The 27139-nt window shown below is 37.8% G+C and overlaps 1 protein-coding gene across 2 annotated transcripts in view; it reads right to left on the bottom strand.

Annotated features, from left to right (window-relative positions):
* LOC126336764 (chromosome transmission fidelity protein 18 homolog) overlaps nt 1-27139 on the bottom strand; it is a 443331-nt gene that overhangs the window by 351576 nt on the left and 64616 nt on the right. For both annotated transcript variants that reach the window (XM_050000773.1, XM_050000774.1), the window contains exons 10-15: nt 20257-20408; nt 15273-15463; nt 11777-12025; nt 11587-11685; nt 8739-8856; nt 7828-7998 (exon numbers count right to left, since the gene is read on the bottom strand). In XM_050000773.1, coding sequence (XP_049856730.1) covers nt 7828-7998; nt 8739-8856; nt 11587-11685; nt 11777-12025; nt 15273-15463; nt 20257-20408 — 980 coding nt within the window. The remainder of the gene's footprint in view (nt 1-7827; nt 7999-8738; nt 8857-11586; nt 11686-11776; nt 12026-15272; nt 15464-20256; nt 20409-27139) is intronic.

Below are 27139 nucleotides of genomic sequence, written 5' to 3'. Positions count from 1 at the left end.
TTCTGATGATCTTCTTTATGTTTTGGTACCTCAAATTGGTACTTTTTCATTACAAATTAAACTGCAACTGCTGCCTTTCCTTCACGATAATATAATTTCTGATTGAGCTCGGGCCAACTGTGCACCACATGCTGCATTCAATCATACACTGTGTGGGGCTGAATGGCTTATCTCCTAGTGTGAGCAACATACTCTCAAAGCCCTTGCTTCCTGGAGTAACAGGCAAATCTCGCTACTCTGCATTGTGTTGCTATTAATGGCACTCCTCTGCACTATTCTGCAAATGTGAATCAGCAAAACATGCAACACCCTATCACTCCCACATTGTTCCAGAATTGTTTGGGCAACATTTTCACAACTGGCGGTAATGTAGATGGGTGATGTCTTCTACAACCACTGATATATTGACAGGTTCTCATCCTGTCATTCTCAAAGTACAAATGCAAAGATAGATTGCTGTACAAGGGAATTTAAAATCCCAGTATGTGGGGCTACACTGACTAAGAGCCATAATAAGGCAAATGTGGAAAACAGACGCGAGCACGTGGCCACGCAGCCATGCACACGCACGCACGCGCGCACACACACACACACACACACACACACACACACACACACACACACACTCTCTCTCTCTCTCTCTCTCTCTCTCTCTCTCTCTCTCTCTCTCTCTCTCTCTCGCTCTCTCTTGTATATAATGTTGTTTGACGTGGGAGACAGCAGGATTCCAAGCAGCATTTACAAAGCAGTATCCATCTTTTTTTTGTAATGGCACTGCCTAATTTAACCTCAAGTTTTTCCTTGGTAATAAAATCTCAATAGCTGGAAGTGCACACAAGAATCTCTCTACTATTGTATTCCAAAGGATGACTGATGCCATGTCAATGTTCTGCAGGAGCAGATTTGCACAGAGTATCCTCAATACACTGGTCCTCTACCATCCTGATGATCTGAACAGTGCCTGCCTTGGTATCAGCTCTGACCAGTATCCATAATGAGTGAGTGGCAGTCTAGTGATTGTGTGTCTTACAGAATACTAGTTCGTTAACTATATAAAAAGGAAAATTATTTCGGAAAAAGCACAAAGTACTGAGACAGGATTACTGTTCATAATTCACCCAAAAGAGGAGAAAATTTTAGCCTTCATCTGTAGGATTAAAAATATTGCCTCTTGAAATTAATTACTGGCCACAAATTCTGTTTAATAATTTCTGACTATTAGGTATCTGCATCTCTTAACTCTGCTGGAAGTATTCATGAAGTTAATACTGGGAAAAACATTGAACGTGAAAATTCGGTTAACATGAAATGATACTTTATAACATCATATAAATTTTCTTTTAATCTGAACTAAAATGCAATAATACAACAAAAATTTTCTTCTTGGATGAAAAAATATACCTTATTTCTGCTTTCACTATGTCTCTCAGATTCACTGTCTCACTTTTTTTTTGTGAGACCAAAGAAAATTAAAAACACATTCTTCTGTTGCTACCTCACTCCTTGTCCTTAGGTAGTGCCGCTGTTGAAGCACTTCAGGCAATTTTCAAATTCAGTGGTGGCGGTGTTAAATCTGATGAATTTTGTGTTTGGCTACCCATACACACTCCCAGGACAAAGCCAGACTTCCACATGTCATGTTATTCTTTCACATGTTGTCAATGGACAACAGACCTATACCTAATACAGCTGATGTCAAGGAATTCACAGTCAGAAAATTAATTTCAAAAATGTTTCATAGACCTGTTGTTAGTCAACAGCATCTGTTCTTTCGGACATACTCATAAGTACTTGGGAAAGGTATCCGAATTCTCCTAGCCCTTGTGTTCCTGTCTTGTGTCTACTGTGGTGTAACACACAACTTTGGTAAAGTGATGTGTTACCCAATGTCCACCTAGTTGACGAATGATGATCAGCACAGTAAAAGTACTTTTATTTGCGCATTAGTTTAGAATCACAAACCGTTTGGAAATTTGTTACCGTTTTTGCAGGTACACTGATGGAAATAGGTGCTGTGCATCTTCAAGGTGGGACTATGATGGCAGTTCTGCTACATGTTGCAATACCTGCTGGGCTGGCAGTAATTCTGTATTTTTGGTGTCCCAGCCTAGAGAATGGGATGTGCCATCGAATAAAGGGGATTCCTTAGCAAAAGTGCTGACATCATGGAGGACACACCATGATTTGTTAGGAGTCGGATCTACGAGATCTGTCATTAACATCATACACAAAGTACGTAACATCATAGCACATATATGAACACAAACATCTTATGAAGTGTTGCCATACTGTAGCTGAAGGAGGAATATAAACATATTTCACAAAAAGTGCTTTCTATTATTTAGTAGAGGTTGAAGACAGATAAAACCTTTCAGACTCCAACACGGGAACTGTTGCAATGGTACAGAAGTCCACATCAAGAAGAAAATATTTGGTTTATCTGAATGTTTAAGCAAGAAGCAGCAGTTCAGAACTTTAGACTAGCAGTGCTCATAATCTAAGCATACACAATTTCAGACTTGATAATATTTCACTACAAGACTGTTAAAACACACTGTTACCATTTCTACAGTGTTATTTTGTCCAAGCAGTGACATCAGGAAATGACTACTACCAAAGAGATGTCTATCACTAATGTGGTTTACATGGCAACAGCACAATTGGTTCAAACAGTTGCAATATTTTGTGAACACAGTTCTATGAAATTAAAGATGACAAAAAACTGACCAATTTAGCTATCTTGTTGATAGAATATGACACAGCTTCTAATAATTTTCATATGTGCAACCGAAGCCCGTCGACATTCTGCACATTTCAGCCCACAGACGTTCGGCCATCTTCAGTTAAGTAGGCAACTGCTCAAGAGCCCAGGTGCATTCACGATTTTTACGTCAAGTCTTACACATGCAAAATGTGCCGTCGTCTTTTGGTGCATGCATCAGGTGAGGACACACACAGGCCAGCTGAGTTGTGTGTGCTGCCCTCAGTGGTGGAAGTGAGAGATGATCTAATCATTGAGTATCGAATGAATCCATTGATTCCATTGTGACTGGAAAATTTTAATTATAGGGTTCCAATTTTTATCCAGTTGATAGCCACTGTCACAATTTATAAGATTATCAACAAAGCACATTTCCACCAGTTGACTACTGAATTCCAAAAACTGGAAACCGGAGCTAAAATTTTTGTTCTATTGCATTCCATTGAGCGTTCCATGCGAATATAGTGTTCTGCTACTGCTGATTTTAACAGCTGCCAAGGACGGGTGCATGTTTTGTGTTCTGTACAATGCTCCTGGACAGTTCATGTCATCTAGCTTCTATATGCAGCAACACACATACAGGGAATTTTGTGAATACCCTCTTTTTTTCAGTTGTAAGTTGCCTTTAATGGATCCAAGCAGGGCTAAGCACTTCACTGGTGAATGGAAAATAACCTTGATTTTATTTTTCCTAAGCAATCTGCCTGTCTTAGACAACACACTCCGGGCATATGGAAGGAATGCAGTTGATTTATTGTCAGCATGAATACCCTCAGTGCATTGCTTCTTGCTGTTATAACTGTGCAGGGCTTTCCTTATTTGGCATGAAGTGTAGCCATTCTCTTTAAAAACCTTCTCCAAGTATTCTAATTCTGCGTGGAGGTTTTCATTGTCCGATATTATGTGTGCCTGATGCATTAAGGGCATTGGAGGGCAGCATGGAGGGTAAAAATCGTAGAGGGAGACCAAGAGATGGATACACTAAGCAGAATCAGAAGGATGTAGGTTGTAGTAGGTACTGGGAGATTAAGAAGCTTGCACAGGATAGAGTAGCATGGAGAGCTGCATCAAATCAGTCTCAGGACTGAAGACAACAACAACAACGATGCATTAAGGTACTAAGAACACTGGCAGTTTGTACATGGTGAAGACAGCTGGACACCTAGAGATATATATCTGTGTGCACCCATTTTATGGACACAGAATGACACAATGACCCATCATTCTTGCGGCATACTAGCATGATGAGAAAGGGTGAAGTTCATCTTTCTCAATCTCTTATCAGTTGCTTGAGTACAGTTGAGCTTAGCTGTTCAGATTTACAAGTAAGCTTTGATGTGGTCTCGCTTTTTACCAAAGTGCCTTTAATGGACTTGTTACGTCTTATTGGTAACTTATTCAGAGCTGACCTGATGGCCTTGTTTGAACTACTTCTTATTTAATAATGAATCCTTTGAACAAACAGAAGGCGTCACCATGAGGAGTCTTTTGTCCCCCGAGGTGGCTGATCTTCTAACGGAAGACTGTGAGGAGAAAGCACTCGAATCTGCTCTTTTAAAGCTCACGGTTTTCTGGCATTATGTAGATGATACTTTTGTTGTACACCTTTGTGGCAGACAAAAAATGGAGAAATTCCTTTTTCACTTGAACTGTTTACATGAGAATATCAAGTTTATGAAGGAGGTTGAGAAAGACAGGACTTCGCCATTACTAAACATGCTAGTACACTGTAAGAATGATGAATCATTGGGACAATCTGTGTACAGAAAACCCACACACAGATCTATATCTCCAGGCGTTTAGCTGCCATAACCCCTCATAAACCACCAGTACCTTAATACATCAGGTGCAAGTAACATCGGATAGTGAAAACCCCCATGCAGAATTAGAACATTTGGAGAAGGTTTTTAAAGAAAATGGCTACACTTCATGCCAAATAAGGAAGGCCATGCACAGCTACAACAATAATCAATGCACTGAGGATATTGATGATGACTATATATCAACTGTGTTCCTTCCATATGCTGAGAATGCTGCGCGCAGCTTGCTTAGGAAAAATAAAATCAAGGTTACTTTCCATCCACCAGTGAAGAGCTTGGCCCTGGTTGACTCTGTTAAAGATGACTTACAACTTAAAAGGCGGGCATTTACAAAATTCCCTGTGTGTGTGGTGCGGCATACATACGTCAGATTACATGCACTGTCCAGGTGCGTTGTACAGAACATGAAAGATACACTCATCTTTGGCAACCATTACAATCAGCAGTAGAACAAGACTATTTCCATGGAACACTCAATGGAACAAAATAGAACAAAAATTTTAGCTCGAGTTTCTAGTTTTTGGAATTCAGTAATCAAAGAATCGGATGAAATACTTCTTGCCAATAATCTTATAGATCTTGACAATGGCTTTCAACTCGATAAAAACTGGAATCCTATAATTAAAATTAAACAATGAAAAATCCAGTACGGAATGCAACAATATTATGAAGAGGATAGTTGCTACTCACCATATTATGGAGGTACACAGAAAGACTGTCAGAAAGTGAGCTTACAGACAAAGAGGCTTTCACTGAAATTATACAACCAACAGACAGACAGAAACACACACACACACACACACACACACACACACACACACACACACAAACCAACAACAACTCACACACACATGAGCACAATCTCTGGCAGCTTTGTGTTGTGTTGTGTCTTCACAATATTGTTATAATTAAAATCATCCAGTCACAACAGAATCGATGGGGTCAATCGACACTCAATGATTAAATCATTTCTCACTTCCACCACTGAGGGCAGCACACACAAGTCATCTGCCCCACATGTCATCACCTGATGCCTGTTCCAAAAGATGCCGGCATGTTTCGCATGCGCAGGATTTGGCATAAATACCAATAATGCATCTGGGCTCTTCAGTAGCTGCCTACTCACCTGAAGATGGCCGGTTGTCATTGAGCCAAAATATTATAGCAGAATGTTGGCGGGATCTGGCTGCACACCTAAAATTATTAGAAGAAAAAATACTCCAGGAAATTTCAGAAGTTACATATGACACAGCTGTTAAACACGACTTCAACAGCATAATCCATGAGTTTGCTTCAGTCAAGGAAGGAAATGGAATGCAAAATTATAATAAAACACTGTTTCAAGAAATAAATATTTTCTCCACTCTTAATTGTACCCCCTTTTCTTTTAATTGTAATTAACAATTTATGTGCTGTTAATAGACAGCCTCCGTAGCCGAATGGTTAGCATCACAGACTTCGGTGTGTAAGGACTCTTAGTTTTCTTAGGCGTGGAGGTCTGGATTGGGTTTCACTGAGCCTCTTGTGGTCAAATGAGAAGCTGCTTGAATAAAGAAGCAGTAGCATTATCTGGATTCGCCCACTAGCACTAACAGCTGAAAATATTAGCAACATGCTTATCATATGTCCCTTCACCATAGATCACTTCTTGTACTGCCTTGTAGACAGCAGTCAGCCAATCTGAACATACCTAAGACCTAATCTGTGAGTGGTGTTTATGTTTTGCACTATTAATAATTTATGGCAGGAAAATGAAAGCTATTCTTTACTACAGATTGTACTAAAACCAATGTGCAGTAGCTGTCATGCAGAAAACAATACTTATTTTGTTTGACTTTCAATTCTTTTCAGAAGTTTGTACCCAATTTGTAAACTATTTACCGCAATCATACATTAAATTTGTGTGCAATATTTTTCACAAATACAGTTAATTTAAGTAATATTTTTCAATAATGCTTCATTTTTTGAAAACTTCTTATAAAGTTATAAAATTTTCTAAATCTGAGTAGAAAAAAATTCCGGGAAGATAGTTTTACAGGAGGGGGGAGTAGAGGGAGGGGGGCGGGATTCACAGCTTTGGCAGTTCTGATAATGATACAGGATCACATCAGTATGGCTCTGACTTACATTGCCAAGGATAGTATCTATAATGATAGCATTCTTCTTGCAAACATGGTGCAGTTAATAATCTTGCATTTTTCAAAAAATGTCTCAACATTATAATGCAGCTTACTGTCATTCTTGTCCATTACAGGAATGATTTCAAGGAAATAGTATACATGTTCAAGAGAGATTTCCTAATTAATCAAACCTTTATTCTATTTTAAAATTCATGGTAGCGTATGGCCAGTCATTTGATAACTCCCCCACCTACAATAACACCTAAATATTTTACTCCATATTTTGTTGATGACTATATCACAACATTATTTGGACATACATCACACAAATACAGCTAGTGTCATTGCTGTTAGAGAGGTGTCCAGATGACTCACATGGTGGGTGATTTCATAGCACTAATTCACAAGAATGCAATCACTACAGCGCAAATTACTTGATACTTTTATTTCAGAACAGAAAAAAGTAGTGTAACAACATGATTTAGATGCTCTGTCTGTCTCCAACACCGTTACTTGATATTTTTATAGCTTACAGGGAACCGTTTCTTGCAAAGCATAATTGGTTACAATTATATATGAAATACGTGAAACAAACTCACTAGTGCCACTGGTCATGTATTTCATTTCTATCCCATACACCTGCTACCTCCATCAAAGCCACCCTCCCCTTCCAGTTCCTGCCTCCTTTCTTCCCTTGCCCACTCATCCCACCCACGACACAAACTGCAGAACTGCAAACGTGGCAGTGTGTATTCATCTGGCACTACGTAGTTGTACAGCAGGCGTGTGTGTGTGTGTGTGTGTGTGTGTGTGTGTGTGTGTGTGCGTGTTGTTTTTACAATATAGCTTGAAAATAGATTCATCTGAAAGCTAGCAACATTTTCAGTTCTGTTTAAGTGGCTGTTGGTGGCAACTCACTGTCTCTACTATTCCATGAGTTATTACCTTTACTTCTCAATTAATTACAATCTGCCAGAACTTCCCATACCATAAGTGTATGTGAAACAGGTTTACACACTTACCAAATTATAAACTTCTGTCGTCAAACTCTGAAGATGCCAAATTACTCTTATTATAAACTATGTAATTACATTAACGTCTATAATGTATAAAGATTTTTTCTTACCTCATACCCTGCATTGGGATACGTAATCTTTGGCCATGAAGACAATGCAAATGTGAAATGCCAAAATGCAAATGCATATGGAAGATAGCTCATCAAAACATAATTCTGTGTGGCATGGATGTGGTGACTGAAAACATCTAATGTGCAGAACCACTCCAAGCTATCAGTAATCTGAAAAAATAAAGGTGTTACTCAGCCATAATTTAAGTTCTAAGAGCAAAAGAAAATCTTTCAGATGCATTGTACTAACTGGTAATTAATATATAATGTCTGCTTAACAGAGAAAGAGCTCATGTAAATGAAAGCTATTTCCAATTTACAGCACTCCAAGATGTATCAGTAAAAGAAGTTGTACTACTTAAATGCAAAACTAGTGTCACAAGAGTATTAACAAAATAAAAAAAATAAAATAAAGAGAGATTCAATATTAAAGATCTCTTCCTTATAAGATCAAGAAAGCATTACAGTTAACACAAAAAATACAGGACGCTAAGACTACAATATGGAAACAACTCAATTCAACTATGAGCTAGTAACACATTAAAAGAAATAAGCTTTAACTAGAGGTATAAGGAGAGAGGCGTGGTATGTCTGGTAAAATGAACAGAGGAAGGAGATGCAAAGAAAATGAATGTACAGCTGAAGATTGAAGACCACACACACTCGACAACAGAATGCATGAGAAAAGTACCTGCTGAAGAGCCAAATTTGACAAACAACTGCAGTGTGGGTGTAATTAATGCAGACAGTGAAATAAACACTGAAGTCAATGCTGATGAGATGCACAGCATGTTAGCAACAGTATGCTACCTGTTGCTAGAGTTCAACCTTAATGTTAATTGTAGGCAGTTTTTATAACATTGAAAAAATTGACACTTTGAATTTTTTTCCCATGAAGGATAATTGCTTACCTGTTTCAATTGAGCATATCCTTCTTTTAAATTCATATTAAGGTAATTTTCAAATACACCTTGTGCAAGTCTCTCATAATCACCATGGCTCTGCACAGTCTGCAAAATACTCCTCATCCTATAGAAATGAAAATGGTAATAAAGTTTACGTAGGCCAAACATGAAAAAAATGGAGAAACAGAGGGCATTATTCAACAATGTCATTTACATAGAGAATGATCAAATTCTATTCTATATTGATATTTAGATACAGTAGAACAAAACATTTCGATAAATGTTCATGTAGGCTTTAGGTATGCTGATGCAATAGCCATTACTAATTTAAACCTAATATCAAAGTAAAAATGATTTCTACATGTCACTTTTTCAACAAACTTTCATGGATTTGGTCATCAACATTTAGCTCATCACAGTCTACTTTTTTTTCTTTTCAATTTGGCTGATACAGCAGCATCAGCCGCAATCCAGGCAGTTGCACTTTCAAATATGCAAGCTGCCAGTTACACAACCACATTTCTTACATCCGCCACTGCAGTACAGGGTTCTGCCATGAACGATTATGCCGCCACTAATGAGGTGCAAACATCACCTCTTGAAGTTCCAGCAATGGGTGTACTTAAGTTCAAACATTCATGCACTGATCCCATTTTGTGTGTTTGTCAGCTGAATAAAGTTTACAGACTTTCATAGTGGCCAGGTTTCGACACCTTCACAAATGACATTGTTTTGAAGATTGACAGTATACCATATATTTCTACATTCAGATCTACTGTTGATAAAGGCACTGTTAAAATTACCAAATATGCGGCAACCAGTCGCAAAATCATGTTTTATTTATTCACTTTTGCAAATCGATTTCAACTGATTAGTTGTCGTACTCAGGGCACATATTGGTTGAAAGCACCGACGATGGCTGTTAATCAGTTGACATCGATTTGCAAAAGTGAATAAATAAAACATGATTTTGTGACTGGTTGCTGCATATTTGGTAATTTTATGGTTTATGGTCACTGTACGACTTGGGAACCACATGGAGCCCACCATTCAAAAGGCACTGTTGTTACAGCAACAAAGTTATTTATTGTTTATACTATTTGATATTAGATGTAGAGTAAATTAATATCTGAATTCTCTATTAATGGACAGCGTCTGTTCCTCGCTCCTGTATCCACTAAAGAACCACTGTGTGTGCAAAGGAGGACATAACAGATAACACGCAAAGCACAAGATTACATGTATTGACAGCCTTTTGCTACTGTGCAGCTTACCAACAGCAAATGCTCCAAAATTACTTACTACATGAAAACAAATTATTTGTATTTCAATGTATAATTCAGTAATGTACTACTACCACAGCATAAATGAGATTGGGACAAAGGGCAAAAAAGAGCCATATCATCAATTTCACTTTTACTTTCCTTCCTGTTACAAGTGTAGCAAGACACAACTGTATTAGTTTCTTATGATTCTGAAAATATAGTGACAAATGGGACCAGAAATAGTTTTTCAATGCTAAGTAGTACTAGCTGTGTCATTATATTTAACATACCAGAATCCTGTTAATATTCAGTTGTTTGTGATGACTAAGAAAATACTTATTAAGAAAATCTGTGTAAGATTTAGCACTGTGAAGTACGAGTTATCACTGTGTGACATAGCAGCCACTGTCATAAAATACAATATGAACTTTCTTTACAGAACCTGTGAAGATAAATGGGAATTACCTCAGACTGTTAGCTTACAATTACTTAGTTAGGGTACTGAAAAGTCCTACACCACATAGACTGTTGCTAGTTTTCCCAATACCCAATGAGAAAAAAACTTCTGAGCACTCATAACGGCTGACAATCCTAATATGTAATTTAGAAGCCTCAATAAAGGAGGTAAGTAAAAGGTGATAAAGATTCTAAACTGGCAATACCTTCACCAAATGGAAAGAATAATAACTGTCTTTGTAATCCTATTAATCACACTACCTCGAATGATTTACATGTATATTCTCTACAGTATTATACCATACAACACCATTTTGTTTGCTTTGTATTACATATAACAGAAGTTATTTAAGTAATGAAGTGCTTTTTGTAAGTGTAGGCTTTCTTGACAAAGTTCACTGATGACTTCACATCAAGATATCAACAGAGTAAACTGGTAGATGAGTAATCACATTTCAACAAGTTTCTTACTTGTCAAAAGATTTGTTCATGAGGTGCTAATTTGATTTTTTGTCTTGGATCTACATACAACTTTTGTCTGATAATGGCAACAATGGTACTTCCACACATAGGGTTTTGCATTAAAGACATTATATACATTTTACCAACTTTTATTTTTATATTTTACGACACAATCACATGAGAATTTCACAATGCCGTTACTGGTTTTGATCAACCAGTGGTCATCTTCAGTCTGTCAATAAGTATATCGAGGACACAAAGAAGAATTATAGAATCTGTTAAATTTGCCAATTAATTATCCAGATAATGGTCCTTTCTATCCCTTTTTAACTACTGACAGTCTTTATATGACACTGGCAGGTCGAAACTGTACCGGCATTGTGAAATCCTCATGTGATCATATCAAAAAATATGGAAATAGAGGAATGTTAGTCAATCACTTTATCTCCATGACTCACCACATTTTTCTGAAATTTTACTAAGATGATGATAACATCTTCAGATATATAATGGTTACTTACAATAATTTTACCTAATTAAGGAAAGAACAACACTGATGTATCCTTTCTTCAGTTTCAATACCCTTGAAAGCACATGTCAAACATCAATATGCAGAAGCAAATACATGGATGAAACAGATGACAACAAGAGAACTTAGAGCTTAAGGTTACCTTGATGCTTTTGAGGTTTCTCCAAATTTCATTTCTGGTGTAGTAAGTTCAGGCATTGGTTCCAGTTTGTAATCATCTTTATTAGTCTCAACGAACTTTCTGTTACAATCAACAAATATGATTATTAAAAGCTGCAGTACACATTAAAAACGTAATATGAAACTCTGCATGTGATGTATTAAATGCTTACCTTTTTGGTCGCTGGATCTGAAATATTTCTTGCCACACGGTAAATAAACCTTTCTGCATATCCTTGAGGCCAACATTAGATTTCTGCACATCTGAAAGTCTGATTTCTTTCTTTTCCATCTTAAAAAAGTGCAGGAAAGACAGACAAGCCCTTACATCATTCCTAGTTTTCTCAGCAAGAGCAGTTAATGCTCCCATATTTGTTTTGATTCGTTGCTTCCGGCAGATTTCTAGCAATCTTTGAGCTAGTCTATCAAAAAAGTAACAAAGTATCCATTAAAAAACTAAATTTAATTTTGGATCGTTGTGTCATATTTATATCCAAGTCTTTAGCAAATTCTACCTCAAAATAGCTCAATTTCTTTATTTTATATTTACAAATATTTGTTTTGGCTCAAATAAGTTCACAACTGTATGAAACGATAACTGCAGTTTTACTATTCACAATATAATAGCAAAAGCTCACATGTCATTAAACATTTTTCACCTCTGTTCTTGAAACTATACTTTAAAACTTGCATACTTAGAAACTTGCCTGAAAACTTTGTATAAATTCTGTGAATAAACAGTGATAAGGATGACAATACAAACAAAACTTTGAAACTACTATACTATCAAAAAAGCTATGATACACGTTATTTTCATGTATGTGCTTCTTTTCCTCACCGGTGCTAATCCAACAAAGAAAGCAATGAGAAATAAGAAAAAGGTGAAGGGAAAGAAGCAAAATTAAGAATGCCTGACAAAGATACATCAGGAGTAACGGCAGAGATTGAAGGAGAGGAAAAAAAAAGAATTACAATTAGAGATTAACAATACTGATGGAATCACTGTGGAAAGAGAAATGATGGAGAACAAATAAAGATGGATAGAATGGACCAACACAATTAATTCAAGCTGCCAGCAGCTCTTCTTTCTTTAATGTAGGCCTTGACTTTTTCTACATTCCTGGGGGTTTTCTTTAAATATGGTCCTTATGCAACAAGAGAGTGCAAGATATGAATGAATGGATAGATGATAGTTTTGAATCAGTGAACTATCTAGTAGGATACAAAGCATTTTTGGAGTAGCCAAGCAGTAAATAAAATTTTATGTATATCTTAGTTCAAAGCTACAATACCGAAGATTTTTTGAAATAAAATTATGATATCAATCCACGTTCTTAGATTTGTAGAACAAATCTAGATACAGTCTTAGTATAAAATGGTTGGAAGTATTACAAGATATTCTCTTTCCACAGTGATTCCATCAGTAGTGTTAATCTCTACTTGTATTTCTTTTTCCTCCTCTCCTTCAATCTCTGCCATTACTTCTTATGTATCTTCCTAAATATTTTGAAAGAATCTGAAGAAAGTAGTGAGAATGTACTACAAGTCTTAATGAAAGAACTCAGAATATCAAGAACCACATTTCCAAAGACGTTGCAATATCATACTTCTACAGGTAATTCTTTTGTTTCAGTAAGAAGAATGATTGCTTAAATGTGAAAAAAGTAACAATTTAAACTGATACTTGTTTAACAAATGGCTCTGAGCACTATGCGACTTAACTTCTGAGGTCATTAGTTGCCTAGAACTTAGAACTAATTAAACCTAACTAACCTAAGGACATCACACACATCCATGCCCTGGACAGGATTTGAACCTGCGACCGGAGTGGTCGCTCGGCTCCAGACTGTAGCACCTAGAACCATATGGCCACTCTGGCCGGCACTTGTTTAACCTGTATTGTTTACGGAAAGAGTGAAGATACAACTCTTACTTTTACTCCTCAATAGTAAACCTATGAAAATACTCAGTGCAGTAATTTTTTTACATAATATTACACTAAACAAATTCATCAGACTTTTATGAATATGAGGCAAGAATGTCCTCCTCTACACAGGACACAAACAAAGTAAGGCACAGTTTTAGAGACTACTAACATAAACAATTACAATAAGTTGTAGAAAGCTTTTTATAAATTACGTCATTTGTGTGTCCACCAACGATGGTGATACAATTTTTGGCATGAACACGCATACTCTTCATAATCTAGTCAAATGTGTAACGTGTTATTGCCTCGATTGTGACAGGAATGATGTTTTTCCAAGTCCTTTGTAGTTATTGGCCTGTTAGCATACACTTTGGATTTCAGAAATCCCCACATAAAAAAGGCACAAGCCAAAAAATCTGCCGAATGGGATGGCCAACTGACATCACCAAAGTGGGAAGCAAGATGCTCTGGAAACATCTTTTATACAGCTGTCATGGGCATTCTGGTTGTGTGAGTAGTTTCACCATCCTGCTGGAACCACTGTGATTGCATATAGTTATTCTTATGATGGACTCCCTACATTACAGACTGTTGCAACATAACAACATGTCTATCTGATGTCACTATGACAGTGACACCTGCATCATTCTCAAAAAAAGTGTGAATAAATAACACCTTATGCAGACATGCCACACCACACAGTAACCTTTGCACCTGAAGTAGTTTTTCATGCATTTGATGAGGACTGGTAGGCACCCAGCACCTACAGTTATGTTTGTTCACACAGTCAACTAAATGGGCCTTGTCAGATGGAATAAAACTGTTGAGAAAAGGATTGAGTGTCGACCATATCCAGAAACTCTGTACAGAGCTTGTGACATGCTTGCTGATCTCTGGGTAATAACTGTAGTGCCACCTGGAGTTTTTAGGGATGGGAGTGAATATTCAGACGCAACATCCATTGTACATTTCTGTCCAAAATGTTAAGGACTTGCGAATGTTGATGAACTGATTGCACTGGACAGAAAAGTAACTGTCACTATTGCAATGTTGTTCAGGGTGGTATGCTAGATGGCAACTTATCCACTGCAGGTGCTGTTGCTCTGAACCACTGAACCCATCTCATAATCTACTATTGGGTCATACAATCAATGTCAAAATGTTACCGAAACAAATGCTCCACTCATATGACACTACCACCACATTTGAAAAACATTCCAACAGTGAATACATTATGTCCAAGTGACCAATGACTCATACTGATTAATAATGCTTTTAATTGCACTATGTACTGGTACCAATGTAAACTCTATAGAAGATAGTGTTCCACAAAAGGCCAGTGCTTAGTAAATATGTCATTGTTTCTGCTACACACTACATATAGGTCACAAGCAGAATTTCGGAGACTTGACAGACATGAGGAAAGCTGCAAAAAACAAATTTCTGGTCAGACAACAGTAAAAAAACAAATGAAAGCAGAAATGAACATTATGAATCCCATCTAGTTTAGTGGTCAGCATTTTATGACCATCTAAATGCAGACGTGCAAAATTACAGGATGTTCACCTATTTAGAAAATTTAATAATTTTTCAAAAATTTTAGGCTCTTGGCTTTCAAAACTGAGATATTTGAATCCTTACAGGATTTAAATTGGAAGACTCCTTCAAAGAAAGGAAGGAAAATATAAAAAACACAACAAAATGTCAAACTTAAACAGAATTATAAATTTCTTAGTACAAACCGTGCAGAGGCAGTAGGAGGGAAGTGTATAACAAATGCTAACTGCCGGAGTGGACGTAACGCTGGTACATAAACATCATTGCATATGCAGATAATTGGGCGTTTCAGAAATGTTGGTGTAGCTTTCTTCTTTGCACGTTTCTTCCCAACATCCTTTCCCGTGGCGAATTTCACCAAAACTTCGATTGATGCCTTTAAGTCATATAAGAAAGCAAGAATATTACCCAAAGCACCCAAAAAAGATATGTAATGCAGTATCAATGGCAGTAAATCATACAAAAGGGGGTAGATTCACAGAAGTCAATACTAGTTTAATACAAGACAGAACTCCTATGTATCACAGTACAATGTTTCAATAACTTTAGTGTACGTTTTTACTAGAATCTCTCTCTCTCTCTCTCTCTCTCTCTCTCTCTCTCTCTCTCTCTGACACAATTTGCATAGCAAATAGAGATTTGTTAGATGCTTCACAAGTTCTGTGGTGTGCTCCTCCCAGTTGGATTTATTATCAAGCTGTGTCCCAAGAATTCAACACTGTCCACTTCTTCTATCGGCTTGTCATTGTATGTTAGGCACATACTCATGGGACACTCCTTTTAAGTCCTGAACTGCATGTAGTGTGTTTTTTCAAAGTTTAGTGACAAAGAATTGGCTCGGAGCCAGTGCTTAATTTCCACAAATATTTTATTAGCCAATCTTTATAAAACTACACTTGATTTGCTATTTATTGCAAAGTTTGTATCATCGGCAAACAAAACAAACTTGTCATCTGGTAATGTCGCTGATGAAAGATCATTGATGTACAAAAGAAAAGGTAATGGTGCTAAGATGGGACCTTGTGGGACTCCCACATGTAATTAGTTCCCAGTTGGATTATGCCTAATAGCTTAATACATGTCTCTTTCCTAATAACACCCTTTGTTATCTGCCAGAGATATAAGACTTGAACCATTTTGCAGCATTTCCTGTTACACCATAATATTCTAATTTACTTAAAAGGATATTGTGATTTACATGGTCAAATACCTTTGACATATCATAAAATATACCAGTTGTCTGCAATTTTTGGTCAAACGAATTAAGTACATTTTCACTGTAATGTAGATAGCCCTCTCAATATCAGAACTCTTTAGAAATCCGAACTGCGACTTTGACAGTATGTTATTTGTGACAAGATGGTTATATAGCTGATTTTACATTACTTTTCTAAAATTTTTGAGAATGCTGGCACAGGTGAAACTGAACAGAAGTTTGATGCTATTTCTTTATCTCCCTTCTTAAACGCTGGCTTAACTTCAGCATATTTTAACCATTCAGGAAATATTCCACTGATAAACGACTGGTTACACAGATAGCTTAATATGTTACTTAACTCAGAATCACATTATTTAATTAACTTTGTTGATGTTTCATCATACCCACTAGATGTTCCTTATTTTAAAGATTTTATGACGGACATTATTTCTGCTGGGGTAGTGAGGGTCAAATTCATATTATGGAAGTTACTTGAAATATCTGGTCTGAGGTATTCCATAGCAGCATCTACAGAACCTGACAACCCTATATTTTCAGCAACAGTTATAAAATGTTTGTTAAAAAGTTCTGCAACACTATACACATATCTGGTTCTACTGGTCTCTTCCTTCACTACACCCCACATTGTCTCTATTTTGTTATCTGATATGATCATCTTTTCCTTGTAATATATTTGCTTTGATGTCCATATTACATGCCTTAATATTTTGCACTATTTCTTGTAATGTGCTATAGCATCAACATCAGAACTGTTTCAGATTGACAGACACAATTTCCTTTTTGTTTTACTCGATACCTCTATTCCTTGAGTAATCCATGGCTTCTTTGTAAACTTTGCTCTAACCATGATTAGTTTTGGGGGAAAACAGTGTCCAAACAAGGTAAGCACTTTATTAGCAAAAGTGTTATATTTTTCATTCATGCCATGATCACTGTAAACATCACTCCAGTGGATGTCTCTGTGGGGTGTTCTAAAATAATCAATTTTTGGCTTTTGATTACCCTCTTGAGTTCAGATTTAAAAGGTTTTGTATACTATTCAGTATTAACATTTAACAGAAGGAACTGGATGTCATGGTCTGAGAGGCCAATGACTATTGGTTTTGTAATATAATTTTGTTCATTGGACTTTTCTACAGATATTATCAATGGCTGTTTGTGAGCAATTGGCTACCCTAAAGGGGAACTTTACAGTGGGAATTAAGTTGAATGTTAGTGTTACTAACTCAAATAAGTTTTTATTGGGAGAATCTTTTAGGAAATCTACACTGACATCACCTGTAATCACTATTTCTTTGTTTTTGGTTGTTAAATGGGCCAGAACAGCTTCAAGGTGGTTTACGAACAGATTAAAGTTACCTGCAGGTGCTCAGTATACAGTTAATATTATGAAGGATCTTTTTATGAAATCCTACTTCTGTTGCACATGCTTCCATATGCTGTTCCGGGCAAAATTTATGAATGTCTATGTTCTTAAATTAATGACAGTTCCTGATGAATGTGACAACTCGTCCTTTCTCCATTTCTGCTCTATAAAAGTGAAACGCTAACCTAAATCCTGTAACAGTTAAAAGCTCTATACCAGTGGTCACATGATGTTCAGAGAGGCAGATTATGTCAGTAGGGTTTGAGGACTCTAAATCATCTATGCAGATAATTAATTCATTAATTTTATTTCTTAGTCTTTCTTCTTTTTTTTTTTTTTTTTTTTTTTTTTTTTTTTTTTTTTTTTTTTTTTTTTTTTTTAAATCCCTTGTCCTAGTATTAATACCACATTAAACATACAGTTAATTGTGTAAGCAGCCACATTGGTTTTTAACTTCACTGCTGCCTATTCACAGCCTTCTACATAGTTATGATTCCAAGCAATCTATTAACTTTCCTATCCAGTAGTGGAGCATGCAATTCAACATGGTGTGGTTTATTACAACAGCTGAATCATGAGTTGCACCATCTGAATACCCCACTAGTAACAGCTTTTCTTAATTCCATAAGTGATAACTATGCCGGCAGCTTTTCATTTGATTCCATAGTCCCATTAAGCTCAGTCTCTCCTGAGCCTTATCATCTACTGGCCTTTAAGACAAGTCCTGTTGCCACCACATTCCACTCTTCAGTCCCCATGCCAACTTTACAGTTTCTCAGTTACTTTCTCCTCCATATTACCTCACCTGTCTCAAATTTTCCTTACCTCTTTCTCTTGTTCTTAGTCTTGACCCTTCCAGCTTGCCCCATACTATTTTCTCAACCTTTAACTTAGTAGCTCCTATCCCATTCGCTGTTTCTCTTTCCTGCATGATCCCAAACGTTCTATATCATCAACACAGTGTTATCAGTCTGTCAAAAATATATTACACAATAAAAATGCAAAATAATGTAAACAACATAATTTATGAATAACAAATAGTGGTAGTACTACTGGAACTTTTACTTCCCCCTTAGATTATCAAAATCTTCACGGCACAGGAACAAAATAGCAACAAGATCTGTTTGGCACTTCTGCTCTTAACTGACCCTTGAACCTTGAAAGCTACATCATTGAAGGTTGCACATGATAGACAACATGAAACTAAGTTGGAATGCAGACGACTGATATACCACAAACTATGCAAACATTATGCACAAACTTTTAGCTATGAGTAAGCTCCTAACAAGATGGATAACACAATTGCTCAGAGTTTACCGAAAGTAAAAGTTATGCAATTTACACAGATTTTCCCCACGAGTGGTTGAACATATTGAGTCATAATGCAAGTAAAATTTCGAACCACTCTTTTGTAGTTGATGGAATGCACACAAATTGTTTTCAGTCAGAGAGTAAGAACCAATTAAAGCACAGAACTTCCTACTTCAACATGCTCCAAATAACATAAAATGCTGTGGGCTTTCATGAATATAGTCATTAGAGGTAAACATCTTCTGGGTGATTAGGTCATGTCACACACTTTTTCAACTTCTCCAAACTTTATGTTTCACCTGATCTGCTAAGAACTTTCTCGGGAATGTTCAGCCACCAGAGAAATTGAATGTATACAGAAAATAACAGCATGAATTGTCACAGGTTTGTTTGATCGATGGGGAAGTGTCTTGGAGGTGATGAAAAAACAGATCTGGCAGTGCCTGCAGATAGGCTCAAAATCATCCTGTAAAAGCCTAATTACACAGCTTCAAGATTGCAGTGTACAGACAAAGGTATGAAAGACTGCTGAGAATGATCCCACCAACCAGGTGGACTGATACATCATGTTTGCAGAAGAGGCTGAAGAGGGATGCGACATGGTCTAATCATGAAGATTTCACTTTCAACACAAAAAACATTTAACAAGCTGTAAAAGTAAGTATGAAACATATCTTTAAACTAAACGAAATTCGTAGCTGCATATTATTGTACTTCATTGGAAAAAAATTTAACAAAGAATTGGTGGAAAGTTACCCTATTTTGTGAAGAAGATTTTCTTTCTCACCAATCTCCCACTAATGTATCATGACTAAAATTGGTAAACTATGCTACAAACTACTGTGTCATCCCTCGATGGCATACATATGATGTCTTGTAACTGCTATCTATCTATAAAATTCAAGATATTTCTTTGTGGAAGCTAATTCGTATTGAATGATGAGATCATATCAGACTCCTGCCCCCCCCCCCTCCCCCGCCCCCCCCACACGCACACCACTTTTACATGGATGAAGAAGTCGTATCATCCAAAAGGCTTAAATATGTTCCGAAAACATTGAACATAATTAGTGTACTGAATTGTAAGAAGTACTGAAACAAAAATCAAAGGTGTTGTGACTTTTGGCAGACCTTCACATAGCTATACCAAAATTTTCAAAATTTTGTCAGTTGAAATACAGCTCAAGAAGACATCAAGAAAGACGTACTCTGTACAAACTTCACAACACTATAGGTTAAAGAGGAAAAGATGACTAAAAAAAGAGTGGCTTACGGCTGGCGCTCCATCTATTTCATCCAGCACAAGGCAGTTAGGACGTGGCTCTTCACCCATGACAGCCCGCATTTGTGTGGCAGCTTCCAACTGATTTCGGAATATATCTGGACTTCGATCATCACTCGCATTCATCTCAACCACCTTGTAACCTGCAAAAAGTCATAAGAATTTACACATCAAGTATCAGCCAATCATTTAATAAACACGAAAATTTTTCTTATATAGAATGCTATCTTCACTCTGAAGCAGAGTGTACGCTGATATGAAACTTCCTGGTTGATTAAAATTTTATGCTGGGTCAAGAATGAAATTCAGAACTGAAGTTCGGAAAGTAGGATATGAGGTACTGGTGGAATGTAGGATGAGGTACTGGTAGAAGTAAAGCTTTGAGGATGGGTCAGTAGAACACTTGCCAACAAAGGGCAAAGGTCCCAAGTTTGAGTCTCAGTCCAGTACACAGTTTTAAACTGCCTGGAAGTTTCAGTTTTCTGATGTTTGAAACATTGTTTCTCATTCCCTTACAATGAGAAAAAATTGTATATATGATCTTCTCATAGGTCTGTTTCCAATCTGTTTCTGTGATAAATTGAATCAGACTCAAACTGAATGTAATAAATCAAAACCTTGCAGTACTGTTAGCAACAGACACTGCTGCTGCAAGGATTTCCTACTGTCTTTTAGTTTTTCTCACTGTACCAGTTGGGTCTGATTCAAGAGAGTGAGAAGGTCCAAAGAAGAGCGGCAATATTCATGACAGGTACATTTAGCCGTCATGAGAGCGTTACAAATCTCATAGAAAGTAAGTTTTAAGCAGGACACACTTGCAGATAGATGGCGCGCTAAACGGAAGGGGCTGCTCACTAAATTCTGAAATCTGATCTTCACAAAGGATGTAGAGCATATATTATTACCATCAACTTTCAAATTACACAATGAACACCATTAAAAGATAATGCAAATTAGAACTTGTACTGAGGCGTTTAGACAGTCGTTTTTCCCACGCGCGATCCGCGAGTGGAACAGAGGGGGAGAAATATGACTTTGGTGCAAATTGTGCCCTCTGCCACACCCTGCTTGGTGGCGAGTGGAGTATACATGTAGATGTAGATGTACTGAAATAGAATACTGTATGCAGTTCTTTATACACTACATTACAGAACAGAGCTGAAAAATCAGAGGTTCATAACAATGACCTCCAAAAGCTACAAAATATGTGTCAAATTCTGAATATTATATCATTCCCGATGTATTACAAGGGCATATATCAAATTACTCATATGTCAGTTATTATGTCATAGTTTGATACTCATGGTTATTGTTTCTTATCGTTTTGGCTTTGTGACTTCTCAACTCCAATTAGCTTACATCAGTTGCAAATGGTAGGAAGCACTAATCTAAAATCTCTGAAAAGCCTACTTGTGAGTTATACAACATTTAACACCACAACATTAGTAAGTCGGTTAAATTTAATTACTGTGTGAAACAGCTAAAGTGGTGGCCAAGAGTGAATATCAGTTCTTCCACCTCTCATATTCTCTTCATCTGTTGCTGACAATGAGAAGCCTTTCCCTGAATGCTGTTGTCACAGAGTCATTTTTATTGCAGTCATCATCATAACAAAATTGGATTGCAATTTTTTATTCCAATCATCATCATAACAAAATGGGGGACAAGAAAGGAGCCTCCTAGAAGATTGTACAAGTACAGTCGGGCATCCCCCGGACAACGGTACATACCAGCAGATCCTTCCATACACTATGTCTAAAAAACATGTATTCAGAAACTAAAATGAAGAAAAGGCCATTTTCAGAGCCATGCTTGACAGTCATATGTCTCAATATTGAGGGAAAAGAACAACTTATATCCAACATATGTAAACTTCATTCCTGCAACGTCCTGTGCCTCCAGGAGACACATAGAGGGCCATCACAATGCTGTCCAAATATTCCTGGGATGACCTTGGTGAAAGAGTGGCCTCACGACTAATATGGAAGTACTCTATTTATTTGGACTGTAATCTAAATATCCAGTACACAAGTTAACACCATTAACATGGATATCATTTCTGTTACTATCGGAAGCATTACAGTGTCATCGCTATATAAACCACCATGGGAAAGGTTTGCTTTCATCCAACATATCTGTCACCCACAGCTAATAATGGGAGACTTTAACTGTCACAGATGAGTGTGGGGCTACTAAGACACAAATGATGCCAGAGAATTATTGGAAAGCTGGACAGAAGAATACAAGCTGAATCTCATCCATGATCAGAAATAGCCACATCATTTAACAGTGCAAGATGGAAGAGAGGGTATACTTGTTTCCAAAACCTTATTTGGGTCATGTAATAAATTTGTTCTCAACCCTGTCCCAAAGACCCAACACAGACCAATAGTGCTAAATTTTAGACCAATAATAGAGCCACAAAAAGTACCCTTCAAAAGAAGTTTTAACTTCAAAATGGCTAACTGGAAAAAATTTGCAGGCACCCTATATATGGAAATCGTAAATTTACCATCAAACATTGTAAACTACAGAAAGTTCGTCCAAACTGTTAAAAGATCAGCAAGACTCGGCACACCTAGAGGCTATAGAACACTCTACATTCCTGGAGTTTCCAACAACATGAAACAAATATATAACAAATACCTGGAGCAGTACAGCCAAGACCCTTCCAGTGAAGAAACAATAAAACTTGGGGATCAGCTGACTGAAACTATAATCAAAGACCGAAGAGAGACCTGGAAACATATGTTGGAGAGTCTTGACATGAGGTATAGTAGCAGAAGAGCTTGGAACCTCATAAAACGATTGTCTAGCGACCCGGCAGCCCCAAGGATCAGGTTTCCGTGACAGCTAATCAAATCACACATCAGCTCCTTTTGAATTGTAAACCAACCAGGAACAGCAAGATTGCCACCTCATATAAGAGGCCACAAGTGGCTGAAATACCACCTGAGCCATATTTCACTTCAACAGAATTGGAAGCTGCTATCAGTTCTTGAAACCCAGGAAGGCCGCAGGTCCTGATCGCGTCATTAATGAATTTGTACAGTGCATAGGGCCCATAGCTAATGAACAGCTCTTACAACTCTATTTTCTGATGGTCTAACAAGACAGAACCTAAGCTATGACTGAAGGCCAAGGTAGTAGCTACCGCAAAGCCAGGTAAATCAAGAGATGACGCCAAGAACTATTGTCCAACATCACTGCTGTGTTGCCCTTTCAAAGTATATGGAAGTCTTATTTTGAATAAAATAGGACCTCTACTAGAAAGCCAAGTCATTCCACAACAAGTAGGATTCAGACCCGGTACGTCTTGCACCAGCCAGGTCCTCTGCCTAACACAGCACATAGAGGACGGTTTTGAGAACGGAGAAAAAAACTGGTGTGGTGTTTGTCGACTTATCAGCAGCATACAACATAAAAAAAAGCGCAAAATCCTCCTGGGGAAAATTTTCAAAATGATGGGAAACTGAAGTTGTGAGATCACTGATCTCCAACAGAAAATACTATGTGGAATTTCATGAGCAAAGAAGTCACTGGTGGAACCAGAAGAATGGGCTCCCACAAGGTATTGTTTTGTCCCCTCTACCTTTCAATCTGTATACCAATGACCAACCAATTGGACCAATCACAAGAAGTTTTATCTATGCTGATATAGCCATTGCCTACCAATCCAGACCAATCAAACAGATTGAGAGAAACCTAATAGATGCCTTAGAAGTACTAGCTGAATATTACAACAGGAATCAGCTTTGACCAAATCCAGCAAAGACACAGACTTGTTTTTTTCATGTGAACAATAAGGAAGTAAACAGGGAATTACAACTGGAATGGAACTCAGTTTACTTACACACTGCCCAAACCCAGTTTATTATGGTCTCACATTATATCGAACATTGTCTTACTAGAAACATGCAGAAAAAACTTGAGTGAAAGTCAACACATGGAATGGTATAATCTGCAAACTTACCAACTCACACTGTGGAGTAAATCCTGAAATTATGCGTGCATCATCCTTGGCATTGAGCTTTGCTCCAGCTGAATATACATGCCCCATACGGAGAAGATCGACACATGCCAAGAAGCTAGATGCCTCATGTTGATTAATTACGGGATGCCTGAAGCCTACAAACCATGATCTCCTTTATGTGTGTTCTGGAATCCCCCCCCCCCCCCACCACCACCACCACACACACAGATCAGATGGCAAATGTTGGTGTGTAGGCAGTGTGAAGATAGAAGACATTCCCTGTACACACATCAGCCAGTGGTGGGAAGACTTAAATCTAGGGAAGATTTTATAAAAGTTGAACATCCACTAAACGAAAGTCAATCTACAACCAGAGAATCAATGTGGAAACAGAAATCGGATAAAGACAGCCTGAAAAGCTGGAGCATTAAAGAAAAACTTCCTGCTGGATCACAATTGGAATGGCAAGTCTAGGAGAGCCTAAATAGACTTAGGTGTCAAATGGGAAGATCAAAGGATAACCTGTTCAAGTGCAGATACGCTGAAGAAGAGCCCTGCCAATGTGGAGGAAAACAAATGGTGACACAAATGTTGATCTATCCATCCTTGCTGGCCCCATGCACTTTCCAAAACCTGTGGTTGGCCAATGACGCCACAGTGAAGCGTGCTGAACACCGGAGAGAGATATGAGCCTTGCTATAGACAATAATGGCGACTTATGATATGAGAAGATCATGAATGTATATATGAATGTATAACTATTATTTAATTATATTTGTAAGCAATATATATATATATATATATATATATATATATATATATGCTAATAATTAATTACAGATGTAGCTCAGACACGATTAAATAAATAGATAACTCAAAATAATAATTACCACATAAACACGTAACACAGGTATGGTTTACGTTGCAACACACTGTATGATTTACACAGCTGCTGCAGGCACAGCTCAGATCCAACAACAGAGTTGTAGCTGATACTAAAGTATGGTTGGTTGGTTGGTTGGTTTGTTGGTTTGTGGGAGGGGACCAAACAGTGAGGTCATCTGTCCCATTTGATTAGAGAAGGATGGGGAAGGAAGTCGGCCATGCCCTTTCAAAGGGACCATCCCAGCATTTGCCTGAAACGATTTAGGGAAATCACAGATAACCTAAATCGTTTGAACTGTTGTCCTCCTAGACATGAGTCCAGTGTAGTACAGCTTTAGTATGGAATCGTTAGATTCCAAGGGTTTTTGGGTAGATGTTGATGCCAATGTACTATTTTTCCTGAAGGCATCTGATTTCTAAAAGTTGTGAACCAGAGTGAGAAGCAATGTTAGCAGAAAAAATGCAGGAAATAGAGAAGGGATACCTTCCTCACTTGTTTCTCCAGATGCAAATTTTGCTGCTATCAATTATTAGAACAGTCAACAAACTAACCATTATCCAAATGATACAGACTCATCCACAAGTTAGGCAGAAATGGATAAGACATGTTCACAGACAAAGATACAAGCATCACAGAAACACAATGAACAGGGCTTTTTAATTAACCAGTACCAGCTCTCAGCCCATAATCTCTTTTTTCATAATTTTATCTGTGACTCTGCTGTCATAATACTTTTATTCTTTCCCAATAGGTCTTTTTCATCACCACCCTCCTCCACACACAAGTGATTCCACATAAATTTACCCATGGCAGATGGAGGTTGAGGGGGAAGCAGGACTCTACAATAGCCACTTTTTTTATACAACTGAATTGGTGAATTTGGATTTGTGCCATGTCACAAACACTAAATCTTTGTAGAAGACTATGAATATTTATTACAATAAACATCGGAACCCCAGGTTGAAATATCAGCAATATACAGAAATGATAGACTGCAACTTACTGTAAACAGAAGACATTACGGTGCAGACAGCCACAACTACAATACTCACACTTTAGCTTTCGGCCACAGCCTTCGTCAGAAGAGGAAACATACATTCCTTCTTACAAGCAAGCACACCCCTCATGCGTAGATGACTCCCACCTCCAGCAGCTCAGACCAGAATGCAGCTGTTGCATAGAATGGGAGCAACAATCTGAAGGCAGTGGGAAACTGGAAGGGATAGCACCCACTGCCACCCTAGACAAGAACAACTGAATCACGTTGTTCGCCAGGGCTTTGATTACCTATCATCATGCCCTGAAATGAGAGACATCCTACCCAACATCCTTCCCACCCCCTCTTAAAGTGATTTTCCATTGCCCAACCAACTTCCAAAACATATTAGTCCATCCCTATGCCACTCCCAATCCCAACTGCCTGCCACAGGGATCATATGACTGTGGAAGATCCAGATGAAAGACCAGCCCAATCCACCCACCCAACACTTCCTATTCCAGTCCTGTTATTCTAGCCCATCAGAGGCCAGGCCATCTGTGAAAGCAGCCATGATACCAGCTCTGCTGTAATCACTGCACGGTTTTGTATATTGGTATAACTACCAACCAGCAGTCCACAACAAGGAATGGTCACCACCAACTGTGGCCAAGACAAAGTAAACCATCCTGTGACACAATATGCAGCTGAACATACCATGCTTGATTTCAATGGCTGCTCCACTACCCGACCAATCTGGATCCTCCCCTCCATCATCAGTTTTTCCACAAAGCACAGATGGGAATAACCCTTACACTTCATTTTCCACTCATGATCTTATACCGGGCTCAGCCTACAGTAATATACTGTCCCCACACTCCACACAGTTTCCACCCCCCCCCCCCCCCTGCTCCACAACTTCCTCACCAAATTAATCTCCACCCTCTTTGTGTGTGACTTTCTTACAATCTTACAATGCACCAGCCCATCTCACCCCCCCCCCCCCCCCCCCAGTCACACCTCCCAGCCCCACAACCTC

Source organism: Schistocerca gregaria, chromosome 2, assembly GCF_023897955.1.
Source record: "Schistocerca gregaria isolate iqSchGreg1 chromosome 2, iqSchGreg1.2, whole genome shotgun sequence".
Lineage (NCBI taxonomy): Eukaryota > Metazoa > Arthropoda > Insecta > Orthoptera > Acrididae > Schistocerca > Schistocerca gregaria.
This window is presented reverse-complemented; position numbering and strand designations above follow the sequence as displayed.